Consider the following 17730-nt stretch of genomic DNA (forward strand, 5'->3'; position numbering starts at 1 on the left):
GTTACATTCCGATCTATTCGAGGCCATGGTGAAGCAGTTTCAATATGTACAAAACACCAACGATGTCCAGTGGCAGAGTGGGGTGGGGGGGGTAGTGCCACTGGCGAATATGTACGACTATCCAACCGAGACCGACCAGTGAAAGTTTACTTTGCGACAACACGGGTGCAATAAGAACTCCCTAATTATAACCGTGAGTTTTTTTTTGTTTGTTGCGAGAGATGAAACGTAACCTACTTACTGTACTACGTAGTTTTTTTTTAGGCTTAGTTAACATGAAATACACAAATTCTACATAGACCGCCCCCCCCTCCCCTCCCACCAGCCCAACCGCCCCCCCCCGCGCGCCCTCCCCCCCCCCCCCCCCCCGCGTCCCCCCCCCCCCAAAAAAAAAGGTGCTAGCCTCGGCAAGAGCCTGCGATGTGCTTCCTTTTTTTAAAATCCTTTATTTGTTTAAAAGCGTCGCGGCGAGGGGAATCACAACCAGCTCGCGGTCGTGAAGACACCGGCCGCGTCACCGCATCGCCTCAGCTGCCCCCCCCCCTCCGCCCGCTCCTAACCCCCCCTAACCCCCCCTAACCCACCCCGCACAAAAAATACCACGACCGCCCCCCCCCCCCGACTTCGTCACCCCCCCCCCTCCGCCCCTTCCCAAAGTCGTCGTCGTCTTCTCAAATCGGCAATGATTCACATTATAACGCGGCAAAGCCTAAAACGACGTCTCTGCGAGTCTCGGTTTCAGTCTCACGATGCCCGTAACCCCTAAAAACCTGCCGCGGGAGCAAACCGATGTGCAAACGCCATGACCCACGAACGCCTCCCCCCACCCCCGCCCCCGCCCCCGCCCCCATCATCCTCATCGTCATTCCTCCTCCTTTCCCCTCCTCATCCGAGCTCCCACCAGATCTCTTCCGTCCATACCAACCCACCCACCTCGGAACAAAACGCGATCACACAACCACCTCGAGTATGATACACCGGTGTGTGTGTGTGGTGGTGGGGGGGGTCTCGTAAATGTTACGTCGCGCACACGACACACACGTCTTATCAAAAGGGGGTTCAAAATGTTACGCGAGGCGGTCATCTTCCAGCACCCCCCACCACCACCTCTCTCACGGCTCCTCTCTCGCTCTGCACCCCCCCCCCCCCGCTCGCTCTAAAAAAGCCCCCCCCCGCTTTTTTTCAAAGCGGCCCCCCACACCTCCACCACCCCCACACCACGTGACGTGTTCTCTACCCCTCCCCCCTCCTACCGTAAACAGTCTCGACACGATGCCCCCCCCCCACCACTAACACGGGACCAGAGGAACTTGGGGGGGGGGGCACTGAGGCCCGCGACGCGCGCACACAGAGAGATAGACAGACAGAAGAATACCCGACAGCTGTGGGGGGACCATAGTGTGAGTGTGTGTGGCGTGGTTTGTCGTTACATTTTCTTGTTTTTCCTCTGACGCACGCAAGAAAATGAACCCCCCTCCCTTTCCGCCTAATACCCCCCCCCCATACGTACACGCAACATTCTGTATATAAAAGTATGCAAATCGTATGCAAAAATCGGTAATACTGACAACGCGATGATCAAGGTATACCCATTGCAGACTGCGGGGGTGGTGGGACGAGGTGGGGGGGGGGGGAGTGACAGGTGGGCCTGGCTACCTTTTTCTTTTAATCACTTTTTTTTGGGGAGGGGGGCGGAGGAGGAGGAGGACACGAGAAGAGGAACAAAAAATAAACGGGGAAAAGAAGCGACCGCACATCCCTGGAAAGTCTCTCGAACCCCAGAACGCCGGCCATGGCACCGTGCCGGGAAGGAGAGGTAAAGGGGGGAGCCTTAGCGCCCCCCTCCCCCTCTCACCACTCCCCCTCCCCCTCGTCGTCGTCGTGGCTGCCGTCACCGCTGCCGTCAGCGATGCCACCGCCGCCGACGCTCTCTACTCGGCCTCGGGGGCCGCAGCTTCCGCCCCTTGGGCCGCGCTGGGGGCGGCCTCCGCCTCCTCGCTCTTCTCCTCCTCCGCTTTGCTCGGCGCCGTGGCGGCCGGCGGCGCGGCCGCCACGGCGGCTTCTCCCGTCGTCTTGGCCGGAGCGGCGGCAGCGGCGGCGGCCTCCTTGGCCTCGCTGGCATCCCCCCCCGCCGCCGCCGCCGCCGCGCCGGCCTCCGCAGCCGCCGGCTCCTCCTTGGCCTCGTCGCCAGGCTTGGCCACGGCTGCCGCCGCCGCCTCTTGTCCCTTGCCGCTCTCTGCCGCGTCGGGGGCGGCAGCAGCGGCCGCCGCCTCCTGAGCACCTCCTGCCTCCTCCTTGGCCTCCGCCGGCTTCGGCTCGGCCTCCTTGGCCGGCGTCTTCTCAGCCGCCGCCGTGGCGGCGGCCGCCCCCTCCCCCTCCTCCTTCTCCTCGCCGCTCTTCTTGCCCTCGGCCGGCGCGGCGGCGGCCTCCTCCTTGGCCCCCTCGGCCCCTTCGGCCCCTCCCTCCTTGGCGGCGGCCGCCTTGGCGTCGCCCCCCTCGGCGCTCTCCTCCTTGGGCTTCTTCTTGAAGGAGATGCCGCTCAGCTTGAAGGACTTCTTGAAGGAGAAGCGTTTCTTCTTCTTCTTGTTGGGCGTCTCGCCGGACGAGCCCGGGGTGGCCGCGTCGTCCGACTTGGGGGAGGCGACCGCCGAGGCCGGGGACGCGGCCGCTGCGGCCCCCGCGGCGCCCTCGGCCTGCGCCGGGGCGGCCGCGGCGGCGGAGGCTTCAACGGCATCGCCGTTGGAGTCCGGTGCTTTGGCGTCGTCGGTGGCCGCGGGGGCGGCGGCCGCCCCTCCGGCGCCGCCCTCCTCCTCCTTCTCCTCCACCTCCTCCTTGTCGGCGGCCGCGACCGTGGCACTGCCGTTGGCCTGCACGTCGGCCTTGGCGTCGCCGGCTCCGGGGGACGCGTCGCCGTTCACCTTGGCGTGGTCGCCGTCCTGCGTCGGCCACGCACGCACACAGACGGACGACAGACGGGTGACGCACAGAGACAAAGATCCCCCCCCCCCCGTATTGCCTTGACAGACTGTTGGGGGGGCAAGTGTTGTTGTTAGCGAGCACCTATGAAGCGCGGCATTCCTCACACGAGGGGGGGGGGTGGGTGGCCCACACCACGGTTCAGATAACCGTCATTGCGGTTGGTCGCGAGCGGGAATCAGACTCGGTCCGTTAACCGCGACACTACGCACGCAGACAGACCACTCGTGTGGCGTGTCTGCGCTTGCTTTGCTCACTGGACAACTCCGTGCGGTGAGGTGCGAGATCTCGGTACATCTTCCAAGACATCTGCTTAGCGTCGACGACCAGGCCAAACATCCCCCACCACCTCCCCATCCGCCACCGAGAGGATCCTAGAGCTCCCCCTCTAGACGGGTTCCCTTCCGCCAGTAGCGGTGCGAGTTCACAATCGCGGGGTTGCACCTCTGCCACCTTTGGTCACTTGTCAATCCGCTGCCAGATGAGAGCCCCTCCACCCCCATGCCGCGTCGGCCGTGGGCGCCGTTTGACCATACTTCACCATCCCGGGGTGGGGGGAGGGGGGTGTGCCGGGTGGTCTGTTTGCCCTGCACGTGGAGGAGGCTGCCACGTCTCTGTGGCTACGTGAGCCGACGTCGATACCCCACAAGATATAATATTGACAAACACGTGCAGTGATTTACTGATCGCGCGTACCCGGCGCTCTTGCTGTAAGACGGTTCCACGTGCTATAAAAGCGTGATCTTAATTACCCCCCCCGCCCCGCCCGCCGCCAAGAGTCACAGCGGCGGTTTCGTGCTGGGCTCGCGGGCTCTGACGTCGCTCGTGCCGTTGTCGGCCGTGGCCGGGAATCGAACGTGAGCTCGCCGTGTCTGTGTGTGTGGGGGGGGTCATCGTGCTCGGGTGGTGGAGCGCACGCGCCACTGCACCACCGCTACCCTTGCGTGGCCCTCCAGCCAAGCGACGACACGAATTGTCGCGTTTCGGTTTCGCGAACTCGATTTGAAGAATTGCTTCCCTTTAAAAAATATATATATATAATTCAGTCTGCCACGAGTTGTTTACCGGTTACGCCGCGGTGGCAAGATGTGAACTCCCTGGACTAGTACGCAGGAGGTCGTGGGTTTGATCGCGACCCTGACGCCTGCTGTATATTTGGAGTTTGTGTGCGTCTCTCCCCGGTTTTTCCCCCTCCACATTTAGAATCAACATGCATTTTTACAGAATTTGGCTGCTATAGATTTCCACATAAGCCACTTCCATTGAGCTATTATTTGTGGCCACGTTGTTTCTGAAAAAGAGCTATATAGCTCAGTGGGGCCCTATCTGGAAAAAAAAAAGTTAAGTTTTTTTAGCTTAGTACTATTGTGGGCATCATTTAGTGAAGTTTTTGTTCACTCCGCGAATCGACACGCAAAGTAAAGACGCGCAGCACCGCGTAACCCCATAGACCGTTTGTCACGCGCCATTCGATGCACCGATTGTAATCGGCGGCGTCTGCCACCCTCGCTATCTGCCAACGGCCGTCGAGGCAAGCTGCTTCATTTTCGTTCGTCCGGGCGAGAAAAATTAAACGAGAGAAGCAGGATGCGGCTTGCTTCTCTCGTTTGCAAGAGTGGGCTGGCTGACCAAAATGGCTAAAAGCTAAAGGCAAAGTAACAAAAAAAACGGCACAAAAGAACAACCTTGTCACACATTGGGTTGGCACGCATTACAATTATGGCTGTCGCCTGATAAGGCTGGTTATAACTACGAGCGATGCACCACTGTGCTGAACTGCTAACTAACTGGCACGTTTAGCTTACGTGACAAACCTGACCAATGTGGCTGTGTCGGGTGTTTGGGCGGTTTAACGACGCAATTAGACATTTACGCGATCTAACCCCCCCAAAAAACCTCTGTTAAATGGATAATATTGGTCGTGAAAGCCTTCTACGTGTTAAGCTGATCGTGGCCGTGTTCGGTCAGCACCATCGCTTAGCCACCTTTGTCTCCCCGGTGTCGACACTTATCAAAAATATCAAGTACGGTCCTCGTGTTTACGGTTGATTCTCTGTGTGATTCTCTCCACTGGTTGTTAGCCGTGGCTGGGAATCAAACTTACGTTATAGTTGGGATTGTAGCACGCTACACGGAACCACTCACTGAACATCACTGTCCCAAAGCACACACACAGAGGCACACGTGAATCAGGGCCTGACAGCAGCAGTAGCACTGCGGTGTGCATTAGTCAAGGGCGCCTTCATACAACGTACGCAAGGTGGATTCCACGTGCAGTCTAACGGAGCACGGGACGGGGGGGAGAGAAGAGCACCTTTAATAATCGTTGGGAAGAGATTTTATTTTCTTTAACGAGAGAATGTAACGTTCGAGGGAGCGAGAGGTTTCAAAACGTGGGAGCGCAGAGGGAAATAAACGTGGAAATTAGAAGACGTTTGGGGTAAACTTTAAACGAGGAGAGAATTCAGCCGACACGCGGCGCTGTGAAGAGCAAAGTCGGAGACTTGAGCGATGGCGGAGTCGACAAGAGGAGGAAGATCCAGGTGCCAAGCAACGCCCAGACGTCGGGGGCAGCTGGATCAGAGGTCCACGGGGATAGTGGACGCCAGGGTGGCTAGGAGACGCTAACTACCTCGCCCGGTATGCAGGTGGCCGCGGGTTCGATCCCGACCCCTGACCCCTGCTCTCTATTTTTTTTGCATGTTCTCCCCTTGTCTGGTAACATATAGAAACCAAAATAGTTTTTAGATGGGGGGGGGGGGAGGGGGGGGAGTCGGGGGGGGTAGCGCACCACGGGGGGAAGTGGGAAGCAGGGAGGGGAGTCCAGCGAGCAGATCGCAATCGACGGCCGTGAGGCTGCTCCCGTAGCGATGCGACATGGCAGAGCGCACGCCGCTCACTCGCTCCCTCCGTGTGAACGAACATTCGAATGTCCCCCCCCCCCCACCCTTGTTACTCCACTAAACTGTTTGAATTTTTATTTTACCAGGTAAGGCCCACTAAGCTGTATAGGTCTTTTTTCAGAAGCGACCTGGCCACAAATGACAGCTCAACGGAGTGGATTGTCGCGTGGAAATCTAGAGCGGACCGAATACTCTCTAAACGCACGTTGAGATTCTGAATGGAGGGGAAAACCGGAGGAGCCAGTGAAAAATCCACGCGACCATGTGGAGTGAAAGAGACACCGCAAAATCCCACAACTTCAACCTCCTGTACAGCGGGCGAGGTAGTTAACATCTCAACACCGTGGCGCCCCTCTGCTGGATGGTCAGGGGGGTTGACTTGATCATACTTCCTTGTGCTGGTCGGAGCAGGTTGGCGAAGTTGAGTAGGGTGGGGTGTGGGGGAGGGAACTACCAGGACCTTATTAGATGTCACTTTCCACCGATGCATTTATGTATTTTGAACTCATTTTCGCACCGTACGTAGTAAGCCAATCGTCCTTATCGCACCGCGTTAGCCGCGGCCGAGAATCGAACTCAGGCTGGCCAAGAGAAATTACACGAGTAGAAATCTACACTTCTCATTGGCTATGTAGACAACGTCACTTATCTATTTACTTCACGACGAACGGGAATCGAGGGCTCCTAACACCAGCGCGACCAACTGCGCGAAATCAATCGGAACCAGAATGTGAATTTCGACTGGAGGAATCCGATGAGCTACAGATGTCCAGCATGGGCGGGGGGTCAGCGATTTAAAACGAACGAACAGGGAGCTGCTTTGGCAGTGACGTAGCAGGGATGGTTTCCTCCTCTACAAACACCACACGCACACAGACATCATATTATATTACCAGGAAAGGCCCACTGGGCAATGTAGCTTTTTCAGAAGCGACCTGGCCACAAATGATAGCTCAACGAAGTGGTTTATCACGTGGACGTTTAAAGCAGCCAAACACTCTAAAACGCGTGGTGTTGATTCTAAATGTGGAGGGTGAAACACGGCGAGAACACGCAAACTCCAAATATACAGCACGCGTCAAGGCCGGGATCGAACCCGCGACCTCCTGTATACCAGGTGAGGGAGATAACATCTCGCACACCGCGGCGCTCTAATGCAACGGTGATCATTGTCCCCTTTTGCATATCCAGGAAAGCCTCGCCAAGTCTCAAGACTCGTCGTCAGAAGGGTCTTGCCACATTGTGATGTTTGACTGCCACACTTATGTTTGACCCATGTTTGTGGCTTCGGCCAGAAACGAACTGCAACAGCCTGGAGGGCGACGTGGGGGGGGGGGGGGGGATAACCTACGAAGAAACCTACGAGTGGAAAATTCCCCAAGCGCCACAAAGATGGATACACGAATCCATCAATTTACTGTCATCTCCTGCCACACTTCGAATGTATATGCGAATTGTATTATTATTAACATTCAATCGAATCCAAGCGCATTTATTAAAATAAATGCACTATGCAAAAAAATGTGTTTGTGTCTTGACCTGATTTAAAAATAATTCTACTTCATTCCATCAATTTCCCAAAAACCTGCGCCCCACAAGGGAGGTGGGCTGTCGATGCGCATCACTGTCCATGGTGGCTAGAAACTAAGTGGCATTGCCAGAGCCATGGAGCAGAGCGGCTCCGCACGTCACACCACGTTCACCTCAACAGCTCTGCGCGTCAGCCACAGGGCGATGGACATAATGATGGTGGTGGTGGGTAATGCGTTATTGACCCAATGGGAACGCCAGGCGTCGCAAAGCCATCATAATTGTCGCGCCGTAGGCCTAGTGCTGCGAGTTGGCCAGGACTTTGGCAGCGCAGCACTGGATTATTGAATCAATCCGTGGAGAATTTGTTAGTTCTGAAAAACGGGCGACCCGAGTTTCGATTGTTGGCCACGGCTAGCCGAGTTTTGCGAGCGACGCGCCAACCGGTCGGTCCTTGGGGGTCGCCAATGTCATGCCCTCGTCTCCACGCCCGCACTGACCGGCGTGGTGAAGTATGGTAAAATAACACCCGAGGAGCGGCACGGTGTGGGGATGGGGGAGGCCTTCGTCAAATTAGTTGCGGGAGAGTTGCGGAAAATTATTTATTGCATGGCGAGCCAATTTCACAGCTCGCGCTGGGTTTCAAATTGAATAGCAATGGCTTTGTCTTTCCACCTTATTATCAAAAGACAAAGATCCCTCCCCGTATAGCCTTAAACAAACTGTTGGGGCAAGTGCCGTTAGCGAGCACCTACGAGTGCCGGGACAGCTGTTATCGGGTCGCGAGTGGGAATCGAACTCGGGTTCTCGGACTCGTGGCGTGGCACGCTAACCACTGCACCACGGCCCTGTTTTAACGTTGACATCCGTGAAACTGCACGTTGCTGTTCAACTGTGGTGGGCATGGCACACGGAGGTAGGCGCATCATAAATAATTAGCATCCTTGCGGAGAACACAAGTAACAAACTCAGGAGCATGCGCACCCTGTAACACCGTCCACTCACAAAAATCAATCATTTGCCTTTTGCATCTCATCAGCCGCACGGCTTTCCTTCTGGGATTGCACAATTTCAACGGCATTGGATTCAACGCAAGCAAACTCTGGTTTTGGCTTTGGCATTCAGTGTCTCATCACCATCAGTCAGAGGCTCGCTTGAACCAACCAATCACTGCTGGTGAACTTGCCAGATAGGCATGGCCACTCTCAGATACGGGAGCCTGGGTTTTCCCAGTTGATATTCGTGCTAGAGTTGCACGGTGTTAAAGCTTTACCGGAGAATCATAAATTGCGTGGAGGGGACCTTCAAATAATTACAGTTTCGATTGGAAATTCGACAAAGATCGTAGAAAGTTTTCTTGTAGATAATTTTGTCAGCGGCTCGGAGGTCACGTACGGCACCAACACCTGCACGGGGGTCCTGGATTGGAACCCAGTTTCAGCCGCCCGTCGTCGATAAACAAGTCTGTCAGTAGGTTTGGCGAGTTGGTCTCAATGCCTTTCACGGAGAATCACACTCAAGGGACCACCCCCCCCCCCCCCCCGTTGACCCTTACCGGCTCTCACTAAAACTCCGGTTGTGGTTCAAATAAAGTCGTTTTAATTTCATTGTCCCATTTCCAGTTGTGAGAAAAGGTGCCACAGAAAATGTAAATGTTCATTGCCACGTGTATATCCTTGGCAGGGAATACATATACATGTATTTGTATGTCTTGAAGTTGCTCCTCCAGCCGTTGGCCGCGCTACATCAGTGCCCAGGCTGGGCCGGGCCCCACATCCGCAACCGCTCGCTGTGGCCGTTCCAAAGATTGACGACGTTTCTTTCGCCATTTTTCGAACCGCCCTTGGTGACCTGACGGCGTCCGAGAGTCGTACCACCGAAGGGAGATGGAGTGATGGATTCTGATCCTGGGGCGGGAAGGGACTGGGTTGGTTCGTTACGTCGCGGGATCGTGAAGAGATAGCGATGACTCGGTGAGGAATGCGTGGGAGGGGGGTTGCATTATCCAGCAGTGGATTGACCATGGCTGACTGTATATACAGTATATAAAATAATCACCGATGCATCCGATCGAGAGAAGACGTGGAACGTGGGAGACGGAGCGATGAAATCAAACTCGTACATGCAGGGGTTCTGGGAGGGATTGTCTCATTGTGAAGGGATGGCAACGGGTAAGGGGAGGGGAGGTGAAGGTGGCTTCGTCCAGCAGTGTATTGATCATGGACAGATGATGACGAATGATTTAGCAACGCGTGTTTTGATACGTATTTTTTTCACGTGGAAGAGCGCTCTCATCTCTCTGTTTGTGCCAGGGTCTCCTCCACGTGCTGGATGCGTGCTGCTGCTACTCCACACGTGTTGTGCTCGCGTGCTCTCGCATTAACAGTTTAAATGCCCCCCCCCCACCACCGGCCTCCCACCCTCTCTCCCTCCACTCCACCGTGTATTCCACCAGCAATGGCAAAGTAGCAGCAGCGGCAGCAGCAGCAGCAGCAGCCACAGTGCCCTAATCACGACTGCTGCACACGTTCTACCGCACAGGAAACACCCACCCACCATGCGATACCACGAAGCAAGCCGGACCCGAACACACTCACTCACTCTCGTAACAGGCTGCTGGGGAAAGTGCTGTTAGCGAAAGATGGCACGGCACACGAGGGGGTGGCGGCCAGCACTACCCCACCCCCGACCGCCTTTGTCTTCCCAGTGGCGATGTTTACACACCGCGGCAGATGTTGATTTGAGACTGAATCGACCTAAGGGAGGCCCAGGACAGGTTCAGATACTCGTCACACCGGTGTGTTGGCCCGTGAGCGGGTATCTAACTCGGGTCGCCGGGTTCGTAGCGCAGCGTAGCGCTGACCCGCTCCCATCTCGCACTCACCCCATTCACGCACTCACCCCATTCACTCGCAAATTCACACCCGGGGCCAACACCACACCGTTACGAAATCATGCTATTCACCATCATCATCAACCATGGTCATTCCACTGCTGGATAAAGGCCTCCCCTCTCCCCCCACGCCGCTTGCGTCTACCACCTACACAACACCACTGTTGCTGTATGGCTCGAGAACAATTTGGACACACACGGTTACTCCAAAACTATCAACGTATCACGTAGCAATGAACTACTGTAACTATTTGGTGATGCTGCCGCGTTTGCATTGGTGCACGTGCAACAAACTCAATACGGTCGGTGCCAACTACACTTCAAATCGCCCGATGATGCTGGTCGATGTTGTGGATTTACCCTCCAACACACCGGTGGGCTGAAGAAGTAACTAATTGGCGTTTTGTTTACGTGACAAATCCCTTACTAATTGGCTGTGTCGGGTGGTGGAGGGTTACGACGGGTTTATACTTACGGGATCTAACCCAAAAACCTTTAATATGAGTAATATTGGTCGCGAAAGCCTACTACATGTTAAACAGACGAAATACACTACGGCCTTAACAGTAAATGTATCATAACGTGGGCGACGTGTCGACCGAAATGGGCCTTTGCGATACAGGGGACTCATCTACTTACGAAAAATCGACTTATGAATTTTCAGAGATAGTCTGTAATGTCCAGTTGCCTGTTCGGATCGAGAGTCGTAAGCACAGCCACCGCGCAATAGATGGCGGTGGTGGCACCTCCATCTGCAGAACGTGAAGAGCCAGTGGCATCTACATCTGCAGAACGTGAAGAACCAGTGGCACCTACATTTGCAGAACGTGAAGAACCAGTGGCACCTACATCTGCAAAACGTGAAGAACCAGTGGCATCTACATCTGCAGAGCGTGAAGAACCAGTGGCATCTACATCTGCAGAACGTGAAGAACCAGTGGCATCTACATCTGCAGAACAAGTGGCATCTACATCTGCAGAAGGTGAAGAACCAGTGGCACCTACATCTGCAGAACGTGAAGAACCAGTGGCATCTACATCTGCAGAACGTGAAGAACCAGTGGCACCTACATCTGCAGAACTGAAGAACCAGTGGCATCTACATCTGCAGAACGTGAAGAACCAGTGGCATCTACATCTGCAGAAGGTGAAGAACCAGTGGCACCTACATCTGCAGAACGTGAAGAACCAGTGGCATCTACATCTACAGAACGTGAAGAACCAGTGGCATCTACATCTGCAGAACGTGAAGAAACAGTGGCACCTACATCTACAGGAGATTATACAACTTGTAAAGCCATTTCCCGTGTTTAGTGTACATGCCGTACAACATGTTTGGAATCGATAGGAGTATAAAGTTAGACTTTTACGAACAGTACCTTTGGAACCTAACTCGTTCGTAAGTAGTCCCTGGACTCCAATGATTGGGTTTTATTTGAAACAGTCGCGGTGGTGAGTGTAGCGGCCTCTAGTGGTTGCCAAGATTCACGTGACCGCCACGTGTAACAGTTATATTTATTCACATCTGAATTGCACAATGATCGGAATCGATACGCACTTAGATTTTACGTCGTTAACCCATCATAATAGACACACACGTCGGTAGGCTTGGTTTATCGAATAAAATAAATTGGGGGGGGGGGGGGGGAGTAGATCGCGTTCATATAAACGTGTCGTGAAACCCGCCACCACCCGACAAAGCCAATTAGTAAGGTTTAGTCACGTGAACAAAACGTGCCACTGCGTTACTAGTTCAGCACTACTGTATAGTGTAGTGTATAGTGTAGTATACTAGTACAGCAGCACAGCGGTGTTGTTGAAGAGTAAACCCACGACAAATATTTACAATTAGTGTAGTGTATAGTGTAGTATACTAGTACAGCAACACACCGGTGTGTTGGAGAATAAACCCACTACAAACATTTACAATTCCAGTGAACCGTGACGTTTCGCCGATAATTACAACCAGCCTCATCAGGTGACAGTAAGAATTGTGGAGAAATCTTACTTCTGTTTCGGTCTTAAATAGACGGGGGTGGGGATAAATGGGACGTCGTCACTTATGAACCAATTAGGGTGCGAACGACCAGAGGGGTTGCTCATGTTTTAATTTCAATATGAATGGTCAAATCGATCGATATAAATCGATCATTCTATTACGTCGGGAGGGATATGTTATAAATAATCATCATCATCATCATATAATTGAGTGATCGTCTTTAAGCAGAGAGAGAGATGGGATCAGCGGCGTGGCCCAGCGTTTTGTGCAATTCCACCACGGGGCCGCTGGAGGTCGCTGCAGACCACGCGGCATCCACCACGACCGCTTGCTCGTGGCCGGCGTGCGCGCACGAGGTGGGGGGGGGGGGTTGAGTTTGAATTTCGCGATAGACGCTGCATTTGCTCCACCCCCACCCACAGTCCTCCACCACCACCACCCCTCCCCCCCCTTAGCAGCACCACCGCCACCGCCTTTAGCGAGACATCGTTACAGTGAACAGACCCCCCCCCACACAACACAAAAGCCGAGCCTCGCTCTCCTATCCCCCCCCCCCCCCATTATCGCGAGCGGTCTTTGCCAGAATAACTCGCATCCCTTAGCAATAACCACTGCCGTCGCATTAAATGGGGGGAACAAAAAAATAGTCGCCGTTTCGGCCAACGGTTCTTCCTCATGCGCGGTCGCGCAACACTGCCCTAATAAGCGGGGGGGATATATATTTGTCGACGTTTCGCACAATATATGCCACCAAGGCCCATTGCCCGAAACGTCGCCATGTTACACGTTGCTACCGAATTCCCTTTACGAGATGGGTATTAAGTGACGAACTGTGCGCGGGAGTTGTTTCGTGAATTGCGCCACTGCCAAACGGCAGCATCGCAAATGAAAATTTCTTGAATGTGAAGACAAAATCTCTGCATTCTGTGCGAGAGATACACACGGGAGGGGGATTGTGTAGGGGGAGGCGGGGCTTTGCGTTTGGGGGGATTTTTTTAATACCCCTCCAAAAAATGTTACATGTGACAACCTCAACAGGTCCGTGGTTTGTCATCTTAAACATGGTTGAGGGGGGTGTTCTGTTGTTTTAAATATCCAGCAGCTTTATGGGCGGTTTTGTTGTGTGTATAATGTGTCCAACTGCTATGGCTTTAAGGGAAGCTCGGCGGGCTGCAAATGTTTGGCGTCGTGATTGGGGCTCCAGGTGCGCCAGCCAGGGTCTCCTCCTGACCCCCCCCCGCCCGGCCGCCCCGACAACTCCGCGCCTCCCGCAGAGAGCGCTTCTCGCAAGGCGTCGCGGCGGCAGCTTCCCGAGGAACGAAATTAACGATTCCGCTCGCGTCTCCCTTCTCCCTCTCATCCTCTCTCTCTCTCGCTCGCCACACAAAGGGGAGCGTCGGACTCGAGCTTGCGAAGGGAGCGGTAACCTCCCCCCCTCCCCCGCTCATCCTCCCCTTACCCCCCTCCCCCTCTCTCCTTTCCCAACTACCCTCCCCCTCTCTCTCTCCTCTCTACCCCGCCCCCCCTCCCGGCCACTCATCCACCCACTATCCCCCCCCACTCCCTTCCAGCTAACCTCCCCCCACCCGCCTTCCCCCCCCTCCTCCTCCCGAGATTAATCGACCACGGCTCCCGTGTTCGAGGCATCGAGACAACACAAAGACAACGCGGTTGGATACAGCCGAATACTGTGCAATGCACGCACGGATAAAAAGATCATCCGTGTAGCCTTAACAGACTGTAGGGACAAGTGCTGTTAGCGAGCACCTATGAAGGCCGGCACGGCACACGAGGGGGGTGGGTGGCCAACACCACGCCCGGCCGCCTTTGTCTCCCTAATGGCAATGGGTTTTTTTGTACATATAGCACCAGGTACTCAATTGAGGCTGAGTCAACCTAGGGGGAGGCCCAGGACCGGTTCAGATTATCGTCACTGGTGTTGTCCGTGAGCGGGAATCGAACTCGGGTCGCCGGCTTCGTAGTGCAGCGTAGCGCTAACCGCTGCGCTCGCACACACGCGCACACACACGCGCGCGTGTGCTTGCAAGTGCAATAAATAACACACACGCTTGCCAGTGCATGTCTACTCACACATTACACAGCCATCATCATCACGCAGCAGCAGCAGCACAAGCGAGCTGCCCAAAAAAAACACCCGGACGAGGCTTGAACAAGATCCCCCCCCCCACTCTCCACCTTACCCCAATCGCCCGCTCACTCAAAACGTCCAAGCGAAGCGAGAACAAAAGAATTACAGCAACACAAACATTAACCCGTACGGCACACAACGACGCGATTATCCGCGCCTCCGATTAGCGCGGTTGGCTTCGTGCGGTGCGAAAGAAGTTCGACATTCAGAACATATACAAAACACGCGTACAATTTACTCTTGCCACCCCCCATCCTTCGCCCGCCTTTATCGCTCTACCCCACGGCCCCGGCTCGTAGCGCGCGCGATTCAGAGCGAGCAAAGCGAACGAGCAGAGACACACACACACACGCGCGCCCGTAGACACACACACACGCGCGCCCGTACACACACACACACGCGCCCGTACACACACACACGCGCCCGTACACACACACACGCGCCCGTACACACACACGCGCCCGTACACACACACGCGCCCGTACACACACACACATGCGCCCGTGCACACACACACGCGCCCGTACACACACACACACATGCGCCCGTACACACACACGCGCGCGCCCGTGCACTGGGAACTGACCTGTCCGTTGAGTTTTTGGGGCGATGCCACCGCAGCGTCCCCCACGGTTTCGCGGTTGCCCGCCTTGGACAACTGTCCGCCCATGCTTGCGCTGAACAATAGGCGCGCGCTCGAGACGGCGAGAGGAGCGGAGGCGAGAGAGCGCGCGATGCGGTGCGAGAAGAGATTTGAGACAAAGGAACGAGCGAGAGAGAGAGAGAAAGGGGACCCCTCTCTTCAGACAGCCGCTGCCGACGCCGCCTGTAGCTTTGCCGGAAGAAAAAAAAATCTGTCGTCTCGGTTTTTTTAAAAATTATTATAATGCGAGTAGCTCCCTCTCTCGCTCGCAGCCACCACCCACCACCTCCTCCTCCAATCCTTATTCCACACCGCGTGGGGAGCGAGCGAAGGGAAGTCTCGGGATGAAGCGAATGAGCCGCCTCGCAGATGCAACGCGCGTCGGCCGCGGCGATTAACGAACGAACAGCAAAAAAATCGAGAAAATGATTCGCTCGAGAAAACGAGATTACAGCTCGCGGACGAGTTCGTAGGCGGGCGGTAGTCGAGGGTTTTGCTTTTTTGCGGTCGTCCTCGCCTCGTCTAAAACAAGCCGACGAATACTTAGCGCGAAGTCGAACGGCGGGGACGAGCCGAGAGCGAGCGAGGGAGCGACACGTGTCGAACAAGACGGCGTGCGAAGAAAAGAGGAGGAACAGGGGCGAGAGCAAGGAGGAGAGGGGGGGGGGTGGAGTCGCGGCGGGGGTGGTGGTGGTCGAGTTGTCGGATGGAACTCTCCGGGAACGACAACGCCGAGTGGGCGACTGCGCTACCGCTGGTTGCTCTGCCGGTGGATAGATGGGGGAGGGTGTGTGGGGAGTTAAAGGAAGAGGAGGCCAAGGGAAGTCGCTCTCGCCGCTACTGCTGCTGCGCTCCTCCGCACGCGCTCCCAGCTCCGATCTGCGCGACACGCGCGCGCTCCCTCGGCTCCCGGGGCGCGCGCTCGAGGGGTAGCGCGCCCGCGCGCGCGTCACCGGCACCCTACCCTCCTCCCGCCCCCGCCAGCCAATTAGGAGCCGTCTCGCAGTGGCGGGGAGGTGGAGGGGGGGGCGGCGTCGGCGCCGTGTGGAGGGGAAGGTGGCAGGGGGCGTGGTTTCGCATAAATCAGGCGAACAATGAGGAGGGGGTGGGGCGGAGTACGGGGGAGGGGGAAGGAGGACGTGGGGGGGGGGGAGATGGGGGAGGGGAGATGAGATTTTTTTTTCTCCAACAAATGTTTTACGAAAAGAAAAACCGAGAGACGGAGAGGATGGTAAGGGAAGAGAGAGAGAGGAGGTGATGCGGTGGGATCGTGGCTGGGTGGATGTGGCGACACGAACGCTGGAGAGAAGATGAATTGAACTCCACCTCGCTCGGTTCCGCGCGATCCGTCGCCACGCATTGGCAGAGCCCCTGGCGCGTTCGCATCGCTCCGCGCTCGTGCCAACTAACGAGAGTCGCGCGCGTGCCGTGTGCTCGATACGTTATTGGACAAAGCACCCATCCATGGCACACAGGGCCTACGTTGCGCCCACCGCTCTCACGCATTCGGCCACCCGCCATCCGATGCCCACACACAAATGCACGCGCGCGCGTGCATTTGCAGTCCTCTCTCTGCACCCACCCATCCAAAATCCCATGCCGTCCACTCATCACCCATCTTCCACACATCAACCCAACATCGTCTCACCCGACTCCCGAAAACCACGCACGCCAACTCCACCCCACGCCCTCGCTCCCCTCCCTCTCGCCATCGTCTCTCCCTCCCTGCACCCCGCCTCTCCTCCCTCACCTCGTCACCATCCCCTCCTCCTGCTCTCTCATCCCCCTCGGCGCGCCCTTCCCCCTCCTCCCCACGACCACCTCCTCCTCCCCCCGCGAACGCGCGGTCCCGTTTAAGAGCGGCGTGTTGGGTTCCTCTCGTTCCGTGCCTCTCAGTCTCTCCCAGCGCCTCCCAGTGTCTTGCTCATCCCGTCGTCTTCCGTGTCTCCGCGTCTCGCCACGTGTCTCCCTGTGTCCCTGCATCGCTCCCATCGCATCCTCATCCCGTCATTCAATGTCTCTCCCATGGTCGTCCCTCCGTATATTTACGTGTTATGGTCTCGGTTTGTATATCTCCGTTATTTGCTGTATCCACTGAATCGCACTCCCTGTTTCTCCGTATCGTTCTGTGTCTCTCCGTGCTCATCCTTGTCTCTCTCTGGGTCTATGTCTCCGTGTCTCATCACGTCTCCCCGTCTCTCCCCGTCTCATTTGTCACTACACCGATTCTCGTATTCCTGTTCCTCCCTCCCTCCCTCTCTCCCCGTCTCTGACCGTCGTCTCTCCGCGTTTCTCGTTTCCAGCGCCCGATGGAATTCGGCGTTCCGAGTCAACGCGGAGAGAGTACGGCGACTATGAGCAGAGTCTGTGAGTGAGAGCGAGCGAGCGAGAGAGAGAGTGAAGGAGGCAGAGGGAAAGAGCCATCCGAGAGAGAGGAACCCAGGGAAAGCGAGAGAGTGGGGCAGAGGGTCCTGGATTGCGTTCAAGTGGCGCCACTGTGGCGCGATGTTATCACCCTCGCCTGGTGTACAGGAGGTTGTCGGTTCGATCCCGACTCTGACGCCTGCTGTATATTTGGAGTTTAGATCTTCTCCCCGTGGATGATTTTTCTCCGGGTCCTTCAGGTTGTTCCCTTCG

The 17730-nt window shown here is 55.9% G+C and overlaps 1 protein-coding gene across 1 annotated transcript; it reads right to left on the reverse strand.

Moving 5' to 3' along the window:
• Positions 1-423: 423 nt before the first annotated feature.
• MARCKSL1 (MARCKS like 1) lies at positions 424-16072 on the reverse strand. Its single transcript, XM_032972898.2, has 2 exons — positions 15037-16072; positions 424-2936 (listed from the first exon to the last, which is right to left on the reverse strand). Exons 1-2 carry the CDS (start codon positions 15118-15120, stop codon positions 1932-1934), a joined length of 1089 nt encoding a protein of 362 aa, XP_032828789.1. The 5' UTR covers positions 15121-16072; the 3' UTR covers positions 424-1931.
• Between the last annotated feature and the right edge of the window lie 1658 nt (positions 16073-17730).

This window comes from Petromyzon marinus, chromosome 3 (assembly GCF_048934315.1).
Source record: "Petromyzon marinus isolate PM22_M1 ecotype Great Lakes invasive population chromosome 3, UKy_Petmar_22M1.pri1.0, whole genome shotgun sequence".
Taxonomy (NCBI): Eukaryota; Metazoa; Chordata; class Hyperoartia; order Petromyzontiformes; family Petromyzontidae; genus Petromyzon; species Petromyzon marinus.